The sequence below is a fragment of the Leuciscus leuciscus genome (assembly GCF_965113295.1).
Source record: "Leuciscus leuciscus genome assembly, chromosome: 2".
In the NCBI taxonomy this organism is placed as follows: Eukaryota; Metazoa; Chordata; class Actinopteri; order Cypriniformes; family Leuciscidae; genus Leuciscus; species Leuciscus leuciscus.
The window spans coordinates 20,742,814-20,764,451 of record NC_138726.1 but is presented as its reverse complement, the minus strand read 5'-3'; the positions used below and the strand labels follow the sequence as shown (position 1 = coordinate 20,764,451).

General features: G+C 41.6%; 2 protein-coding genes across 3 annotated transcripts in view; one reads left to right on the top strand and one right to left on the bottom strand.

The window, feature by feature from the left end:
- Positions 1-21,638, bottom strand: part of LOC309485554 (solute carrier family 2, facilitated glucose transporter member 4-like) — a 36,783-nt gene that overhangs the window by 10,122 nt on the left and 5,023 nt on the right. The window contains exons 2-4 of one of the 2 annotated variants that reach the window (XM_082152469.1): positions 10,532-10,627; positions 7,722-7,882; positions 6,082-6,206 (exon numbers count right to left, since the gene is read on the bottom strand). In XM_082152469.1, coding sequence (XP_082008595.1) covers positions 6,082-6,206; positions 7,722-7,882; positions 10,532-10,627 — 382 coding nt within the window. Of the gene's footprint in view, positions 1-6,081; positions 6,207-7,717; positions 7,883-10,531; positions 10,628-21,638 lie in introns of those variants that run through there. The other variant, XM_082152470.1, reaches the window with a different exon arrangement.
- The window catches only part of LOC309485788 (G protein pathway suppressor 2-like), a 62,911-nt gene that overhangs the window by 36,548 nt on the left and 4,725 nt on the right, over positions 1-21,638 (top strand). The gene's annotated exons all lie outside the window — the stretch shown is intronic.

The following is a 21,638-nucleotide window of genomic DNA, read 5'->3' as shown; positions in this document are numbered from 1 at the left end:
AGAATCGTAAAAAAAAAACTTTAACTCAGTGAAAAATAGAGTTATTTGGTACAGTTGGTACAGTTATATGGTTAATTGTACCATTTGGTACAATTAACATATATTTTGCTTTGTGTATGATATTATCCATTTCCAATGTCATGAACCGGTATCACAATCCATAAACAAGACCATTACATCAGTTATTGAGACAAATTTGTAAAACACCTAAAAAATAAACATAAAAACTTTGGACCAAAAGAACTTGGTATACTTACAACTAAAAAATAAATGTACAATTGTTTCTGTTTCCTCTTTACAAAAACAACATAAAGGAGAAACCCTTCTTTAAACTTACTGATAAAATCATTACATGGATAATATCTATTTATTATTTTAAAGTGAGTTTCTTTGACTTTATTAGGAATTACATATTTATTAATATCTGACCACAGATTCTGAAAAATAAGGGAATGAAAATTCTGTTTCCATTTCATCAATGCCTTAGGTGAAACGCTATATTTTAATTGAATATAAATATTATAAAAAAATGTATCCTTAATAGAAAGGCCACCAACAGTGCAGAGTCGGAAGAGAACCAATTACAGAATTATATCTTTTCAATTTTGATAAGGTGAATTAATTAGTTTTTAAATTCTTTTGAAGAACCATATGTCCCAAAATTATTAACAAATTCAGTGTAATTATATAGGTCTCCTGACTGATTTAATAAGTCTGTAACAAAAATTAAACCTTTTTCAAGCCACTCACTCCAAAATAAAGTCTTGTTTTTGAATAATATTGATTATTCCAAATAACACAGGGATGGGGAATAAAATTGTGTTTGTAGACTAACTTCCACGCATCCAAAGCTTGTTTGTGAAAATTAGACAACTTGCTTGTGATTTTAAATGTACTAAACTCCCAATTAAGACCACCGCATTTATTATAGACTAGCTTGGGGATAAAGAACCATGGAACATTCTTCTCACAAAGACAGTGCTTGATACAGTTAATTTTAAACATATTATTAATGGTTTCAAAATCTAAAGCATTTAATCCTCCTTCTGATACACTTCTACTTATGGTTTTCCTTTTAACATACTCTGTCTTGCCTCTCCAGATAAATTTAAATATAATTTTGTCAATTGCTGTACACATTTTAGAATCCACATACAGAGCTAATGCAGGATATATAAGTCTGGAGATCACTTCAGCCTTGGAAATCAAAACACGACCTTGAATAGATCAATTTCTTTGGAGCCAACAGTTAAAAATATTTCTTGTTTTTTTGTAGTCTTTGTGAAAAAGATTCTGTAATTCTTCCTGAGGCTGATTTGCTAATTACAATACCCAAGTATCTGACTACCTGTTTCACCTGTATTCCAGATATACTAGAATCATTCAGATGGTGAACAGCCATAATCTCACTCTTAACTACTACTTAGGAACTAGCTCCTACTGGCTGTAGTCTCTAGCCTCTGGCCAAAAAAGCCTCCGTTGACGGTAAATGACAATTTTTGCGTCATCTGAGTTTTTTTTCCAGACACAATTCAGAAATCTCTCATCTCAGGGGGACATGAGGGAGGGAACCATAGACCAGAGGCATCAGAGAACAGTTCAAGTGCCTCTAGAATAACAGGGACCTGATCTTTGTTATTCAGAAATAAACAAGTATCATCGGCGAGTTGACTAATAGTTAAAGTGAAATCACCTATCTCAATACCTTTAATTTGAGAGCAATGAGCAGTGTAAAGATGTAAAGTTTCATAAAAATAAAAACTGGGAAATAGGGCATCCCTGTCTAATGCCTCTTTGGATAACGAAACGAGAGGATGTACCGCCTGATAAAGAAACACTACTTGAGATATTGTTATAAAATGTGTGGATCATATTAGTAAAAGTTGGGCCAAAACCAAATTGACGTAGAGCTTGATACATGAAATTGTGCTCCACGGTATCAAAAGCCTTATAAAAATCTAAAAACAAAATAAGAGCTTCCTCAGTGACCAGATATGAATAATCTAGAAGATCTAACACCAGGCTGATGTTATTTGAACTATGTCTTCCTTTCATAAATTCAGATTGGGTGACAGAAATGATTTCCTCCAAACATGGTTTTAACCTATTTGCATACAGCGACGCTAATAATTTGTGTGTAATTGGGTGCCAGTTATCTAAGTGCAACACGTCTTTATTAGGTTTTGGAATTATTGTAATAACTCCCTGTTTCATAGATTCTGTAAGTTCTCCATTTGTTGCACAGTCATTAAACACATTCAAAATAAACTCTCTAATATCTTCCCAAAAAACTCTGTAAAACTCAAAAGGCAAACCATCAGGTCCTGGGCTTTTGTTAAAAGGAGTTTTGTTAATGATATTATCTAATTAATTTAATGACATCTCCTCTTCACACAGGTTTTTGTTATAAACATTGAATGAAGGGTTGTATCTTACTAAAAAATAAAGCACTGGAATTAGGGTTAAAGGATGATGTATATAGTTTTTGATAAAAGTCTGAAACAAATTTTTTAATTCTTTTGTTATCTGATACAACAGTGTCATCAATATACAAAGAGGACATTTTTTTAAGTTCGCCTAGTTTTTTTCCCCCGCTTCTAGCCATTTGGCTCTGGACCCAACAAACGCCCCTTTGGCCTTTTCCATATAAAAAGTGTCTAATATCTCTCTTAACAAGTATAAACTTTCTTTCTCTGCACACTGGAGATTTTGCCCTCATTAAATAGTTAAATAATTATCTTTGCCTTTATTCAGTTGTAGATGGGACAGAAACAAAGTTCAAAGGATGAGGAGGGATTCAAACTTGTGTCGCAGCAAAACTGGACTAGGCCTACATGTCAGTGCGCTACCCAAATTAGACTATCGGCTCTGACAGAATTAAATAATTCTAAATTATTAAAGAGATGAAATAAAGAAATTGAATTCTGTTTACATAGCATCCAAGGCTCTTTAATTAAATTCCACTGTGTACAAATATGAAACACATTCAGCAAAGAGTTACAGATAAATCAAGACTGTGGGCCTCATTTATAAAATGTTGCATAGAAACCGTCTTACATTTGATATTACGGTCATTTCTCAAATGTGCCTACGTGTGATTCAGAGAACGAATGGCCAAAAAACGCACGTAGGGCCTACGCCTCTGTTTTAGATGTAAAATCTGTACATCACTAGGGGGCCTCAGTGATCCTCGAGGGGGGCCGCGAGATAACTTTAAATGTATTTAAATATAATAGAATTCATTCATTTTTATTATTAATACGTTAAATAAAAAAAAAAGAATAACAAAGCACCAAAGCTGTTTCTGAGCAGCCCAAGCCGCTTCTCATCGCGCTGTGTGATACAGATTGTGTGACACCCAAACGCTTCATAAACTACATTTCTCAGTTGAAAACCAGTGATAAAGTTTTGATGGATGACGATTGAAATGAAGGTAAAGACGATTACAGTGACATACAGGAGTTGAACATTGGGAATCGAATGCTCGCGCATTAACGTCCGTTATTGATGCAGAAAAAAAACGTGTATGTGCACTCTCGGCTCACTTATTGCTATAACATTGTATTTCTGCATTAACACAGTTCAATATATTCACGTAGTCTGTTGTCAAAATGAATGTACTGTCTGTGAATGTTTTATAACGGATGCTCGCTGAAGAAGCATGTTTTAGAGAAGTTTGTGAGGATCCGTGGGCACCTGCCGCTCCAAACGTAGGCACTATTGCTTGTTCTGACAGAGGAACTGTCCACTGAGGACATCGACCCACCTTTAGATTGATTAGTTTCCACACATTCAGAATGTTTTTATTTTTCATTTGTATTTTGGTGTGTTTAATAATTCTGAATGGATTTGTATAGTCAGTCCTTTGGCATCCCCATGTGGTCTTGTTTGTTATGGAAGGTTGACTTGTGCTTATTTGTTTAATTACTGTATGACTGAGCAGAGTAAGTACTTTTAAGTTGTAAACAATGTGTGCAGTGATATTTTTGCAAAGTATGTTTGCAGTATTGACTCAAAGAGAAGGGGGCCTTGGAGTAAAAAAAGGTTAAGAACCCCTGCCCTGGAGTTGTATGGAGTACTTTTATGATGTATGGATGCTCTTTTCTGGGCATCAATATCTATAGGGTACCATTCACTCCCATTTTAAAGTTTGGAAGAGCCAGGATATTTTTTTATATAACTCAGATTGTGTTTGGCTGAATGAATGGCTCGAGGATGAGTCAATTTTTAATTATTTGGGTGAACTAACCCTTAAAATGCCCCTAGTTGTAATTTAGTTTTGACTAGGCAAAATTCCAATTCCAGATATCTATTCTGCAATTTTGACTTGTTGTAATTGGATGTAAGATACCTATAATGTTATTTTGACTAGTCATAAAATATATTTGAGATATCTACAATGCTATTTTGACTATATTCTCCATTTGACTTCCATTGGAAAATATTTTCTGATATCTACAAATTTTTGTTTTGAGTTTTTACTAGAAGAAATTGTAATTAAACCACAGACTAGATTAATCATAGATTAATCCTTATTAAAGTTACAAAAGTTTTTCAGTCAAGATCAGTGAGTGATTTTTCCTTGTCTTTTGTTTAACATTTTAATTAGCATTAAAGGGATATTTCACCGCTGGAAAGATGAATGCGTATTTAAATTGGGTCATTTATGTAGTAGAAATGTGAAATTATTTTAAAAGTAGGTGCCTTCTAGACTGAGAAAAGCCAGAAAATGTATTATTGGCTCATGTGGATGAGAGACAACAACTCCCAGAATGCACTTGCTTCGCTGCCCTACGAGGCCACTCCCAAGCCACGCCTACCGGTTACAGAGGGCAGTATTGGAAGAAATGATACAACTAGGCTACTGGTTGACTCGAAACTGAAAAGACGCTGGTTTATCGTGAGTCTCCGTGACGAGTTAGTTGATAAATTAATTACACATTTTTAAATACTAGCATTTTTTCCATCGAAATGGTGCTAAATTGCTTTGTACCGGGATGTACAGCCAAAACCAGGAAAGGACAAGCAGTAAGTTTGGGCGGGTTGAAAACATGCGGAACTAGCTCCTACTACTGGCTGTAGTCTCTAGCCTCTGGCCAAAACAGCCTCCGTTGACGCTAAATGACAATTTTTGCGTCATCTGAGGTTTTTTTCCAGACACAATTCAGAAATCTCTCGTCTCTGGGGGACATGAGGGAGGGAAGCACGGTCATTTGAAAATACTATCGGGCTTCTACTGATACAAAGCTTAATGCTAATTTGTGAAGTATCCCTTCAAGGACACAGACGGCAGCAAGTATAGATTAAGCTGCTGTCACTTTAAGAGCTAATGCACAGATCCAATATACTTCTGTCATGCATTTTCTTTCTCAACTATTTATGTTTACGAGGATACTACTTGCCAATCATGCATTTTCAAGTGCAAGAAGACTTGAAAGAGAGGTCAATTCAGTGTTCACACGCTCTGAGATGCGGATTTCTGGGTGCATGCTTCGGATGTTTGCACACAGAAAACTTTCCACACAGTGAGTAACAAATTGAGTTCCCTTTCAAAGCTTTATTTACCGTAATTACGACATGGCATGAACGCAGCATTAGACTAGTCAAAACGTCTTTAGAGATATCTCGAATTGGATTTCTTACTAGTACAAATATTGTTATTTATTCATAATGTTATGTATTAAGGGATTGACTTAACCCATCCAGTGATATTAATGATTAAATAACCAGTCTCCCTCATGAGTTTAATAATACACTGTGCTCATTATGGGGTGAGTTCATTGTAATTTATTGTTTACTGAATTACACAGAAATTGTCAAATTAATAATTTCAGCTGCAAGACTATTTAAAATGCAAAAATAACAAATTTCCACTGAATAAACTTAATGAGTACCTTTAGTGTTTTCAACGATGTGCAGTCTGTACATATGTTCACATCTCAAAACATTTATTTTGGGGTTTCATGACCCTTAAAGATGAAACATTTAGCCTACTGTAATGAAAATAAACTGCTTTAATGTACTTTTAGTTCATATACCTTAGATACCTTAGCAATGTGTAAGAAAAAGAGTAAAACTTACCACAATATGTCCCAATAGTAAAGCGTCCTAAAATCATCATTTCAAATGACCGACTGATCTTGGACATCCCCATCAGGCCTCCACCAATAAATGCAAGGACATTATTGATAAGCATTGCTTTCCTCCTAGCATAATAAACAAGGAACATCAAATAATATTTTTATGTAATACAACTGAGACATTTAGATTTTGACATTTCTAAGTAATTTTCTAAAACAGAACAGAAATCCCACTATTTTTCTCCACTTATTGATTCACATTTTTATCACACTCCTTCTGCTGACATTATATTCTCTATTACATTGTGTAGGCTAGAACAGGTGTGCCACATGCACCCCAGCCAAAATCAATGACACAGGAAAATACCGTGGCCTTTTCCGACCATGAAACCTAAAGGGCAGGTCACCATTACCTAGACAGCTGTTGTAACATGTAACTTGAGATCTGAATGCCCGTATCACAACTGTGCCCTTCAACAAGGTTGCTTTTTAGTAAGAGTACTTTAAATCACTTTGGATAAAAAATAAATAAATAAAAAACTCAAATAAAATTGGACCAGTCCTTTCTTAAAGTCCCCCTGTGGTGAAAATCAAGTTTGTTTATGTGGTGTTTTTAATGTGCTTTAAGACAAACCATGAGCAAATTCATCAGTCAACACCATTGCTGAGTATTTTCTCTTTAAAACTGCGGTGAACCAAAACGCGTCATTCACGTCAATGTGCCGATGACTTTATCATAACAGCGAACTAGCAGGGGAAGTTATCCCAGTATATTTTTCTGTTGATATGAAAAATCAGGTAGATTTAGCAATATAGCAGGTGTATGATGTATATTAGGATGTTATGATGAACTATTATGCCTTTCTCCACTTATGTTTCTGATGATTGTTAGAAAGCAGCTGCCTGACTCTGAGATGCGAATGGGAACATGGTTTGTGTAACAGTAGCAAAACATTATTAGCTGTTTGATAACATAGTCAAGCAAAAGGACATTGTCAAGCAACATTGTGCAGCGTTTACATCAGTAAGTTGACCAAGTAAATCTCTGAGCTGCCGTGAATTAGTTAATTAGCATAATTAGCACATTCATGGATCCGCGTATACTAAATGAAGCAAGGGTGTAGAGTTGTATTCAAACTATTTTAAGGCAGATATTTACTTATTACTTATTACAGTTGATAGATCCCGTTACACGTTGATATAGACAGTATATGAGACGCTATTGTAAGCTGTTATGTGAACAGGATATTTCAACACTCAAATTCTCAAATCATTTTCAAAACTGTTCTTGGTAAAAATACTACTACTACTACTATTTATTTGAATTTATTCAGACATTAGCACAAATTGAAAAATTTATGTATTGACTTGTGGGCTAGTGACATTTTTAAATGGGTTTAGGGGGGCCTACTGTAATGCTGCAGTCCACAATATTTAAGTAATGAGTGTGTTTTGTAGATTTTACACTGTAGTCCAAACATGATTTGTTATACTGAGTTATATTCAGTATATATATATATATATATATATATATATATATATATATATATATATATATATATATATATATATATATATATATATATATATATATATATATATATATATATAAAGGATAATAAGGATATAGAGCTGACTTACCTGCCAAAAAACTCTGAGATGATTCCCACAGAGAATGAGGACACCATGCCCCCAATGGAGAAGATGGCCACAGAGAGTGACCACAGAGATGTCAGTGTTTGTGGAGGGATTGGTTCTGAGTACCTTTCCGTCCATGTTGAGTTATAGTCCTGCTCAATGATCTAAGGTCAGAGGGATGCAAAAAAGAGAAGACAAGAGGAGAATGACATGATGAGACATTAGATACAATTGGTATATTTGCTCTTCTTCAAGAGTGAAAATAGTCCCATTTCATATAAAAAATTCGATGTTAAAGCATTATATGTTTTGTATGTGCATCACTTTTCACCCTGATGACATAAATATCGTTCTTGCTAGGCTAGCGCGAGTCAATGGTATATGTTAGCCAGCCATTAAAAACCGTTTTACCCACTCCACAGTGCACCAAACGCAAATCAATTATAACACTAGACTATCGATGTATATGTCCGTTGAGAGAATAATGTTAGAAATCAAACTTACCTTTTCATCACATTGCATTAGTTATAATTTGTTCCCTGTAATCATAAGCCTTGTCTACAGCAGCAGCGGAGTGATATTGATTACCTAGGCAACCGAGTGAGCCGGTACACACATGACGCAAGTGTATTTACCTGCCGCGACTTTGATATCGCTGAGGAATGCTAGCTAATGTTAGCTGGATGTAATGACTGTAGTGCGCTTCTGTTCTGTGTTTACTTTTTGCCGCATTACTAACCGGAGCAAAGTAAAATTCCGCAGCTGCTGAGAAACTAGTTCCTTTGGGATCATTGAGATGAAAGGTAAGTTTGATTTCTAACATTATTCTCTCAACGGTCATTTGCATCGATAGTCTAGTGTTATAATTGATTTGCGTTTGGTGCACTGTGGTTTTTAATGGCTGGCTAACATATACCATTGACTCGCGCTAGCCTAGCATCGGCTAACTATCCAAATATAAGGACTGGATAATTTTGAAAAAAAAATGTCTCCACTGATGAATAACAACCAGGCTGACTTAAAAATGAGGTCCGATGTCAAATATCCCGAACCACCCCTTTAAATTACCAAATTAAAGGTCACTATATTAGTAACAGATCTTTTAGCAATGATTATTTATTATAATTATTAGATTTTTATATTATTTATATAATCTTTATACTCTTAACCCTAGTGAAAAATCCAATGCCAAAATAAGTACATTTATTTCATACTAAGTATACTACAAATCCAATTAAATTATTGAATGACATATCGCTTGAGAATTACTGAAATAAATATTAAAATTAAACTTTATATGGAGTACTTCTTTATTGCACAATGCACATTTCTTAATATTATGCCTAAAATGTGTTGTAATATCACAATTAGTAAGGATAGTATGATCTCTGTGTGATATCAATCTTTAAATGTAAGATATTTATATAAAGTATTCTTGCAATGGTTGTAAATGTAAATGTATTTGTAATATACTTAGCATAAAATAACTGTATTTCAAATACATTTTGGTATATTTATTTTTCACTAGAGAATCCATTACACATTAGATATTTTAGTTTAACAATTAATATAACACATTTAGTTTTAATGTATATAAATATATACAGATCACATGTAACATAAAAAGGCTTTAGAATCAATAGATAAAGCTTTAAAAATCCCTACATGTGAGCTTGCATGTTCAAGTCTCTGTATATTATCATCAACTATATAAACTGACTTCACAATTTCACTTGCACTGATATAGCAAGATATTTTCTTCTTGACTCTGACTCACGCTGACTCTCTTGCGAGAAGTGAATCACAGTTTTGCATGTTTCAGTCACGTGATCAATGACAAACAAAAGGCTTGTTCGACTTGAACCGGCGCTGCACAGATCCGATCGGTTTATGACATCAAAGTACCACGAGAGCATTTCAAAAGCATAAGGAGCCGTCTGCTCTCTATTCACTCTCGCGGTATTTTGATGTCATTCACCCATCGGTTTGTGCAGTGCCAGTGCCGGTTCAAGTCGAACAAGCTTATAGCCTCACTTTCTCAATAACATGAGCGAAACACTTTGAATTTAAATGAAATTATATACTTGCATTTATTGCCACACTTTAATGGATTAATTTATCAGAGGCAGAAATTCAACACACACACACAGACACTGGTGGACTTCCCATAGACATAATGATTTTTATACTGTACAAACTGTATATTTTATACCTCTAACCCTACCATCATAGAAAACTTTCAGCATTTTCAGATTTTCAAAATACTTGGTACGTACGTACGTACGTACGTACGTACGCACGCACGTACGCACTGTCTTATTCCATGTTTTGCAGTCCTTTGTTATGTTTAATGTTGATTAGTCTCCCCAGGTGTTTCTTATTAGCCACGCCCCCTTGTGATCTTATTAAGCTTGTCTGTCTGTTAAGCCCTGTGTTTAGTTCAGTCTTTGTCAGTTCTTTTTATCGTGAGTCTGAGTCTTGCTTCCTCCTCTGCTTCAACCAAAACGTAACACACACACACAAAAGTTTAAGTGCTTTATGAGGCTTCATTTCCCTATCCCTAACAGCCCCAGTCATGTAGTTCCTTTATCGTTTTGATTATTTATAGGTGCATCTTGTTAGTCATTAGTTTTTGCATATATGTAGCCTATATATAATATGGCTAAGATAACTGCACTGTGCTTAGTCACTCTTTATGAATGTAATTCTTTGGACATCATTATTATCCTGCTGTTTAAATTGAAGTTTTAACAATATGATGATATGTCTAAAATATGTATGACTAACTGATTTTCATATGGATGCAATATTACCTTCTGTGGAGCATTGATGACTCCAATGTTATAGCCAAACTGAAAGGAACCCAGTACAGCAGTGAACACTGACAGTGCGAGGGTTCCAGTTATTCTCTGCAGGAAACCAAAACACACAATGTTTATAATCACAGTATCATAAGTCTGTTGAAGCCTTCATATTTAATAAAGGATTACTGCTTTAAAATTAAGCCCTATACTGATTTGATCTGTTCTGTCTGTCACGTGTTTTAGGTAAAATGGTTCAGTCTGTTCCCATGTCTTTGTGGTTCATCTGGCATTAGCAGAATGGGCCACACACCTGTCTTTTCACTGACTGACAGAAGTCTGGCTGACTCCTCTCTTGTTTTTATCTGCTGACATAAGTGTACAGGAGTGTACAGCACATTTCTCAAAACAAATGCTGTATTCATTGTGTAACACTTACTGGCATTAATATGCATTATTAGTGGCCAATCACTGAATGTGCGTAGGCACCTATTGTCTCTGTTAATATTTTTCTTCTTCTTCTTCTTCTGCTCTTTAGTCTATGGTACCCATAGACAGTATAAGAAATGGACAGAGTCATCTCATTGGAACTCAATTGAGTCAAGTGAAACCCATTTTCAGCGATTTTTTTAGGACTTCCGTTCCTGACGCGCAGACTCAAACTGAGCTTGACGACGTAGATGTGACGTGAGCAACCCGTCTGTCTTCTAGTGGCTGTGGCATGAGAAATCTGAATCATTCCCTTCCGAATCTTGCAGAGACGGAGATCGTGAGTAGGAGGTGTCCATGAGCTACGAGCAGGAGAAACTTTTGCTAGGTATTCTGATTAATTATTTTGTCATTTTGCCTCCACGTCTCCCCGATTGCCCGCGAGCTTCTCCTCCCGTCAATACGGTAATCTCTCTACTGTGCGACAGAGAGTCGTGTGGTTATGACGCAATCGTTAGCCTACTTTCACAAAAACTGTTTTTACGGGGCCATAACGTAAGCTACAAGGTAATGGAGCATTTTATACATTGTCGTGTTTCTTTAGAAATAAATAATGGACAAATGGAGTCTTCAAACGCCTCAGATGTAAAGTTATTCGCTGGCAAAGTGACGCCAAAATGAATGGGAGTCAATGGGATGCTAACAGCAGGTGAAGTTCTGCTACAAGATGGTGGCACGCGGCCGGCTTCAACTTCCGGTCGACTTCCTTCCCGCTTGATGGTACCCCATAGAAACGCTTGCAAGAATGTTATGAAATTTGGCACACAGATAGAGGACGGTCTGAACTTTAAGCACAGCAAATTTGGAGTCATTTACCTATAGTGCCACCAACTGTCCAAATTTGTTACCATGTTTATGCTAACTTTTGAACCATAAGGCCTAAACACACACAAAAATGTTTTATATGATTCCTTTGCTCAAGACGATTCAACCTAAAAAATTAAAATGTGCCATCTTTTAAGACCTGGTTGTTAGAAATCACTCATCTAATGCATCTAGAGAGGGTTCGGCATAGCATTTGTTTGACCTCTGCGACCTTTGATAAAATGTGGCAGCCTTTTATGTTGTACTTGTCGAGACTATAACCCTGTGGGTATTTAGATGTGTATGCATTATCGGTGCTTCTTGCCATGTACATGTATTTCACTTTGTTGAGACAACGAGCATGTTCTTACTAGTGCTGATTGCTCCCTTTACTAACAGTGCTTTGTATTACTTCTGAGCAGATTTTTTTATTTTTTTATTTTTTTCTGTAGTTGATTTTACTTTTATAATATCTATACTATTTTGTTTCTTTCTGAGGGAGGGAATGTGTATTCCACTTATTTCATTTATAGTTGAGTTTATGTGTCTTTATTTGTATTTTTTCTGTCTATATTTTTACACTGTTTGTGTAATTGAAAATGTGTAAATAAAATATATATATATAAAATAAAAAAAGACGATTCAACCTAGCGAAGTTGGCTCAGATCATCTGCAGACCATGCTGGCAAAAAGTTATCAAAAGCTTTTTGATAAACCAAACTGTTCTAGAATAACACAAACAAATTCAACAAAGAGCACATCAAAATGCAATGCATTAGCATGAGGCAAATCTTGGTACATGTCATTGCAAGCATGACCTGAGGCAACCTGCAGCGTTTCAGCACACCGCCACCTACTGGTCCGGAGATATGATTTTCATCATTCACTATTTTTGGTTATAGCTTCTGATCGTTTTGCCCCAAAATCACAAAATATTGGATACTCTTTAGGTCTCATTAGGTCTGACATACCAAGTCAAATGGTACCCAATCTTTCCCATATCGGCCATGTTGGGCGTTGGCCATTTAGAATTTTGACGTAAAATACTGTATTTTATAAAGGCACTATCGGTTCGAAACTCTGTTTGTGTCATTGGAGACATTTCCTGAAGGTACTCAAAAAGTTGAACAGTTCAAATTTATAATGAAATAAATAAATAAAATGCTAATAGCTTTTTTTTATTAAATTTTTTTTATGAAACTGGTCTTAATAGATTCCTTAAATCATACCAAGAACAATGATCGCAAGTATGCCATAATCAGTCAAAACTGCTGTCTGTTATTTTAAATTTCTTTGAAAACCTAGTTTTTAAAACGTACTCGGTTACTAACGTAACCTCGGTTCTCTCTAGAAGAGGGAACGAGTACTGCGTTTTTGTAAAAACGCTACGGGAAAAGTCTCTTTTCACGAAATACTGAAGCAAAAAATTATCCTTAATTTTCATACATGTAAAGCGCGTTGCGGCAGTGCTTAGCTATGGCGAGACGGCTCGCTCGCTCATTGGCTGCTCTGCAGCAACTGCATAAGCCTATCGAGCGAGGCCTGAGGTGACGTCAGGCCAATGAGGACGCTTCGCGCCCTCCTAGCCATTTCCCGCCGAGATGGGTGTGGCTAGCCTCTATATAAGGAGCTCGAGAAGGCTGATTCACTTGATTTTCATCGCCGAAGCGAACCAGAGTGAACCGTATGCACGGCAGAGAACGCAGTACTCGTTCCCTCTTCTAGAGAGAACCGAGGTTACGTTAGTAACCGAGTACGTTCTCTTACGAGAGTCCTCTCGTACTGCGTTTTTGTAAAAACGCTACGGGAACCCCTTGTAAAGCGCCGTGCGTGCTGGGATAAAGACACCAATCACTGGAGCAAACCAGGTGTACAGTGCACAATCACCAGATAGACTCACAAAGAGTCTGATTACATAATTCCCCATATTGCAACGTCCACGGACGTAAAACATGACCTCACAGAGAGAGTCTAGAGACAAGAGGGGATTCCTCTGTCCTTATAAGGTTGCGTCAGCAGACGCGAATATGACATAGCATAGACAGGGTGGGGAAACCTGAGCTAAATGCGGGAAATGTGGGTCTTACACAATTCTGCCCATAAGACAGTCGGCAGCGCATTGCGCATGCGATTTCAGTGTTCTAGTTAGACAGCTGAATCGGCTACACCGATAGTAGCTTAGCCTGCAAGGCGGGAACCTCTAGGTTGTAAAACCTAATAAATGTAGACGGCGAGGCCCAGCCCGCCGCCGTACATATATCCTGTAGGGAAATCCCGCTGGACCAAGCCCACGAGGAGGCAACACCCCTCGTGGAGTGCGCTCTAACTCCCAACGGGCACTGGAGGCCCTTGGCAGTATAAGCCAGCGCTATGGCGTCAACTATCCATCTGGATAGGCTCTGTTTCGAAACAGCCATTCCCTTGGAACGTCCACTGAACGAGACAAAGAGCTGCTCAGTCTGTCTGAAGACAGCAGAGCGGGACACGTAAGCTCTTAAAGCCCTAATGGGGCAGAGAAAACTTGAGTCCCCTTCCTCACTTGATCCCGGCAGGGCAGACAGGGAGATGACCTGAGCCCGAAATGGTGTGTTGAGGGATTTTGGCACATATCCATGCTTAGGTTTGAGTATGACTTTAGAGTCATTAGGTCCAAACTCTAAGCACGTTGGGCTCACAGAGAGCGCGTGCAGGTCGCCTATGCGCTTCACTGAAGCGAGAGCCATCAAAAACACTGTTTTGAAAGACAAATGCTTGAGGCTAATAGATTGGATAGGCTCGAAAGGGGCACCTTTCATGGCCGCCAAAACCGTAGAAAGGTCCCACATAGGAACTGAAGGAGGTCTGGGAGGATTTAGCCTCCTAGCTCCCCTGAGGAAGCGGATGACTAAATCGTTCCTTCCTAGAGACTGCCCCAGCGTTGTTCTGGAAAACGCTGTAATAGCCGCCACATAAACTTTGAGCGTGGAAGGGGATCTGCCCTTATCCAACAGCTCCTGTAGGAAGGAGAGAACCTCCGTCACCTCACAATTGAGAGGTGATACGCTCCGAGCTGTACACCAGCCGGAGAAAACCGACCACTTCGAGGCATAAAGCCGCCGAGTCGACGGCGCTCTGGCCTGAGTGATGGTGTTTATCACTCCCTCTGCGAGGTTAACGGATAACCGTTGAGCGCCCACACGTGAAGCGACCACAGCTCCGGGTGCGGATGCCAAATCGAGCCCCCGGCCTGCGAGAGGAGATCTCTCCTCAAAGGCACTGGCCATGGAGCGATGTCTGCTAGCTGCATCAGGACTGGGAACCATGCTTGGTTCTTCCAGAACGGTGCTACAAGCAGTATTGAGCATTTCGTTTCCTTGACCCGCTCTAACACCTGAGGCAGGAGGGAGACGGGGGGAAAAGCATAAAGCGGGCAGCGCGGCCATCCGTGGGACAGCGCGCTGTCGTTCTTGGAAAAGAACACGGGGCAATGAGCGTTTTCGCGGGACGCGAATAGGTCCACCTCCGCTCTGCCGAATCTCTCCCACAACAGCCGGGCTGTTTGTGGGTGTAGAGACCATTCGCCCAGGGGAATGTTGTTCCTGGACAGTCTGTCTGGGCCCACATTCTGGAGCCCAGGCACATGCACTGCTCTCAGCGAGCGCAAACTGTGCTGAGCCCATATTAGGAGGCGTTTCGCCAGCCTGTACAGGGATGTGGATTTCAGACCGCCCTGGCGATTTATATAGGACACCACGGCCGTGTTGTCCGAACGGACTACGACGTGTTGGTCCTTGATGTGGGGATAAAAGCGCGTTAGCGCGTTGTGCACTGCCAGCATTTCCAGGCAGTTGATGTGTTGGAGCTTTTCTCGTTTCGACCACAGGCCGAAAAACGGTCTGCCCTCGAGCAGCGCTCCCCATCCCGAGGTGGATGCGTCGGTCGACACCATCCTCACTCTCTAGGAAGTCCCCAGGCTTACACCTGATCGGTACCAGTCGTCTGCCAACCAAGGTGTCAGGGCTGTGACACAGCTCTGATCGACCTTGAGACGCAACCGGCCGGACACCCATGCTCTGCGCGGTACTCGCGCTTTCAACCAGAACTGCAGAGGGCGCATGCGGAGCAAGCCCAGCTGGAGGACCGTTGATGCTGAGGCCATGAGACCTAGCATCCTCTGAAACGTTTTGAGCGGGGTAGACGCGCCGCAGCGGAAAGATCTCGCCACGCGCTGAATGTGCAGCACGCGCTGTGGCGACAGCCGCGCTGTCATAGACTGTGAGTCCAGAATGGTACCCAGAAACGAAATCGTTTGACTGGGGTTCAGTGAACTCTTCGTCCAATTGACCGTGATACCAAGATTCTCGAGGTGGTCGAGTAAAATGGTTTTGTGCTCCACGAGCTGTGATCGTGATTGAGCTAGGATCAGCCAGTCGTCCAAATAGTTCAGCACTCGCATGCCTCTGAGTCTGAGAGGAGCGAGCGCCGCGTCCATGCATTTCGTAAATGTACGAGGTGCCAGGGACAAGCCGAACGGAAGGACTGTATACTGGTATATCTGACCCTCGAAGGCGAATCTCAAGTATCGCCTGTGACGTGACGCTATCTGTATTTGAAAATACGCGTCCTTCAGATCTATTGACATGAACCAGTCTCCTCGGCGAACCTGCGCGAGAATTTTCCTGGTCGTGAGCATTTTGAAACTGCGTTTCACTAATGCTTTGTTCAGCCGTCTTAGATCCAGTATGGGTCTGATACCACCGTCCTTTTTGGGGACTAGAAAGTATCTGCTGTATAGCCCCCCTTCGCTTTGAGCCAGGGGTACATGCTCTATCGCCCCTTTGCATATCAGTTTTGATATTTCGGCGCGAAGTAGGTGTGCTACTTCTAAATTCACCGTAGTCTCGACGCGCGCTGTGAAGCGGGGAGGGCGTCGACAAAACTGTAGCGAGAAGCCTCTTTTTATAATGCCTAGCACCCAGTCCGAAATCCCTGGAAGCGCTGCCCATGCTTCTGCATGGCTGGCTAAGGGCTGGATGCGAAGCGCGCTCTGTTCGCCGTGCGACAGAGGTGCTTCGAGGTGCGATAACATAGGCGTTATGCCTGTGGCATTCGAGGCGGGGGGCGCGCTTGATATAGCGGGCAGAGCGCTCGTCCTCGACCTTACTACAGTGCTTAACTGAGTGAGGGAGGTCTGAGCGAGCCCCGCGGGACTCATGTCTGCGAGTAAACGTGGGCGGGAAGCGGGCACATTTACTGCTTTGGCCGCGCTGCCTGTCTGAGCAGAGCGAGCGCGCACAGGTTTCGTTTTTACAGAGAGCCTGTGGTCTGTGAGACATAGTGTGTGTGGGCACTGGGGAGTGGGCACTTTCACTATATTGGAAGCGCAATCGACCTGAGTCGATTTTATGTGCGCGAGCCCTAAGTGTAGGGCTGTGCTTGTGTGTAGGGATGGGCACTGAGGAGTGGGCATCGACACTACATTTATAGCACCAACGGCCGTGGCCGGGACACCAGAAATTACACTCTTTTCGGGATATATCTGGGTAGCCGTGAAAACGGCTTTTGTGTGCAGGCGAGCGGGCAACTGTGCAGGCTTGCTTCTTGCAGAAAACGCTGGAACAGTCGCAAGTCTTGGGACTGAAACAGCGGTGCGCTTGGGTGAGAGACCGGCCGCAGCGGGGCTCACACACCTGCGCTTCCCTAGGAGTGCTAGGACTTCTTCGGGGCTTCCGGCTTCACCACAACCCTTGGTCGAGGCCCGCGCTGAGCAGGGCGTCGGCTGGTAGAGCGAGAGCGGGACCTAGAGCTGTGCTGCTGTCGCTGCTGTCGCTGCTGAGAAGGTGTGGCGGAAGGCGGGGGCTGATGCTGAGTGCTTCGCGGATTCTGTTTATCGCGATTCGCTGCAGAACCGGAGCGCTTCGGCAGGAAGTGCTTAAAGGCTTGGGACGCTTTCTGGGCCTCGGTAAATCTCTCCACGAACTCGGAGAGAGAAGAACCGAAAAGGCCAGCGGAAGACAGCGGGGCGTCGAGAAACGCGTTGCGCTCGGAATCAGCCATTTCCGTGAGCGTAAGCCATAGGTGCCTCTCAGCAACAGTGGCGGAAGCCATACATCTTCCCATGGCCTGTGCAGCAGACTTGGTAGCGCGGAGTGTTAGATCCGAAGCGCTCCTCAGATCCGCGATGCAGATAGCCTCCGGTCCCATCTCGTCCAGCTTACGGAGGAGATCACCTTGGAAAATCTGCAGTGTAGCCATGGTGTGTAGCGCTGACGCAGCCTGCCCAGCGGCGGAGAAGATTCGCGCGAGCAGCGTCGACGTCATGCGGCAGGCTTTAGAAGGCAACACCGGTTTAGTCCGCCGTCCAGCAGAGGGCGGGCAAAGGTGGGTCGCTATCGCCTGTTCCACCGGCGGAAGTGAAAGGTAGCCTCGGTCTTTCGCATTATCCAGGGAGGAAAATGCTGGCGACACAGACGAGCGCGTTCGCGCAGAGTAGGGCGCATTCCAAGCCTTCGCCACTTCTTCGTGAAGCTCAGGAAGAAAGGGGGCGGGCTTAGATTCCGGAGAAGTGCGCTCACCAGGGAGGAAGCTACCATCCAGCCGGGTACGAGAAGGGAGTTCCGGTGCTGACCACTCGAGGCCGAGGCTCGCCGCGGCCAGCGCGAGTACTCGCATGAGCTCCTTCTCTATGTTGGCTCTCGTAGTGGGCTTGCGGGCAGGAGGCGCGAGGTCCTCAGAGCTCACCCAGTCCTCGCTGCCTGAAGCTAGCAGAGAGCAGGAATCCTTCTCTCTCGACGCGGCCTCAGAAATGACTTCCTCTGATGAAGCGGCGGCAGACTGCGGGCGCTGAGCATCAGGAAGTGAAACAGGAGAAGCCGGTGAAGCAGGCGGGCAAACCGGCGAGCTTGGTCGAGCTGGAGCGGGTTCCGGGGCCCGCTGCGAGCGGCGCTTCTTACGGCGCGGCAGCGCGGCGGGGAGTGCAGACTCTGAGAAGGATGCCAGGCGAGTCCGCAGAGTCACCATCGGCAAAAGGTCGCAGTGAGGGCAGCCGCCGTCAGCGAGCGCGAGTGCTGCATGGTTCTCACCCAAACAGGAAACGCAGATGACGTGTTGGTCTCCCTGGGCGAGTGGGGCTCGGCACGAGCCACATGAAGGCATCTTTAAAAAGACGCAGCTCTTTTAGGGGGTGAGTGTCGCGGCGGCGAACACACACACACACACACAAACAGAGTGGTAAAGGATATATAGCGCCGGAAAGCGCAGCAGGTACGGCTGTAGAAGGCGGCGTTGCCAGCAGCTTCGAGTGGCTCGTCCCGCTGAAATGCTTGCCTCAAACGACGCTTGCTTCCTCGTGATCCAGCGATGCGTGAGCTTCGCTGAAGAGATGAAAATCAAGTGAATCAGCCTTCTCGAGCTCCTTATATAGAGGCTAGCCACACCCATCTCGGCGGGAAATGGCTAGGAGGGCGCGAAGCGTCCTCATTGGCCTGACGTCACCTCAGGCCTCGCTCGATAGGCTTATGCAGTTGCTGCAGAGCAGCCAATGAGCGAGCGAGCCGTCTCGCCATAGCTAAGCACTGCCGCAACGCGCTTTACATGTATGAAAATTAAGGATAATTTTTTGCTTCAGTATTTCGTGAAAAGAGACTTTTCCCGTAGCGTTTTTACAAAAACGCAGTACGAGAGGACTCTCGTAAGAGAACTCATTCAGAGGTGTAAAGTCCAGGGCCCGTATTCATAAAGATTTTAAGAATCCTCTCAGAAAACTCTTAATTTAGCTTAAAGACTTTTACGTAGGAGTCTTAGCTTAAGAGCAATTCGGGACTGATCTGAGAGCAACTCTGAGTAAGGAAAAGACAAAAACTTTCATCTTAGTAAGGAGGCGGGGTTGACCCCGTTGCTATGTATGACACAATCTTTTGACGACTGTGATTGGTTGGTTGTCCAAGAAGGGAAAAAAAAGTGATTTTAAGTATAGGGTCTATTCTAAGCCTTCACTTTGAAATTACATGCGTAATTTTTCCTATTTGACCGTTCTCACACACACACACACACACACACTCACACACAAACACATTATACTGTATATGTGTATATAAATCCTTTTTATTTTTATTTACCATGCTGTTAATTTCCTATAAGGTATTTGCTTGGCTTAGAATGATCAAAATTGTTCCACTCTTTCCAATTACACTGATTGCTGGCATGTCTATTTAAGTGGTGGTTTGAATGTTGGTTTTAATGTATCAAACATGGAATTTTCCCAGTTGCCAAATATCGTAATGTAGTGATTACTTTCATTTCTGGCGCTATGGCATATGCGCTGTATCTGAGATATTAGCGTGTCTCTAATAAGATCTGTCACAAACATGATCCCTGCACGATCTAATCTATAGCGTCTTATTAACTCACTGTTATTCATTGTCTGCAACACATTTCTTCTCCCTCTTCGTCTTTCTGAAATTTTCTCCTCTGCTAAAGAAACTCTTAAGCCTCTTAAAAGTCCTCGTCCGTGCTCCTAACAATTTTGACCTTAAGAGCTCTTTTAAGGGTTAAGATGCTTTTTGAATTACTTTTTCTTTACTAGGATTTTTTCTTTAATTTTAAGAGTAAACGCCCACATTTCTAAGAATATTCTTAGAATTTTGTCACTAGGAGCTACTCTTTGCATTAAGATTCTTTATGAATACGGGCCCAGGGGTCAGAAAGTAAAAGTCCTGCCACATGTTTATTCCACCCATGAACTTGAGCTGTTTTCACTAATTTGTTCTGTCTCCTGGCTGAAAAACTGTGCTAATTAGCAAATCCAGGTGATTGGAACAAAATACAGAGGAGGACTTTTACTTTCTAAACCTGGGGCCGTATTCACAAAGCATTTTATCTTACCACTAGGAGTACTCCTAAATCGCACTAAAAGATTTTAGCTAGGAGTTTTCTCTTAAAAGTTATTCACAACGCCTTTCAGACCTACTCTTAGTAAAGAATAATGACAACTCCTAAACTAAGAGTGAGTCTTCGTTGCTATGGATGACGTCATTACTCATGCACGCGCTTGACTGAAGTGACCACCTTGATTGGCTGATGATTGTAACGCGGGAATGATTCCAAACACCTCCCCTACGATGATGAGTGACAGGTGACAGGTCTGAGAATGCGTGCGCTACACAAGTAGTGTGAAGGACGAAAGATGATGAATAACTGAATAAATAGCCTAAATGTATAAAGAGTAAGGCAAAACAAATAGCCTAGTAGCCTAATGAAACATATGGATTGATGCAATATCTTTGCAACATTATTGAATTAATCTGTCACTATATGCCTCTGCCTACGTTTGCAAAGAGAAGAACATTTTAATTTGAATTTATAATTAAATGTTACAATTAGTTTAGTAGCCTAGTTTTGGTTGTTGTTGGTGGCGTTATTGCATCTCTAGTTATGCCTACAATGCAAAATTGTTCCCTCGCGATTGGAAGCTCCTGTAGCCGCCGCATACGCATTTCAAAACATCGCAACGTGAAATGCCACAAAAAGCGGTTTGTGAATAGGTCTTAGTGAGTTAGGAGTCCTCTCGACTTCTTTTAAGCTGTCCCAGGCTTAGGTGCTACTTTTAGGGCTAAAATACTTCGTGAATTACTCTTAGTCAAAAAAATTAGGAGTCCTAAAGTTAGGAGTGACACGCCCATTATTTTTAGGAGTTGCTCCTAAATTCGACAGTTAGGAGCTACTTTTAGCCTTAAAGGAGAACTCTGTAACTCTAGCGAACTCTAGTCACTTCTTCGCTGATTTTCCCTTTTGTTGTCGCATGTTTTCCCCACGAGCTCCCCCTACAGCTGTGGGGGGCGTATATTTC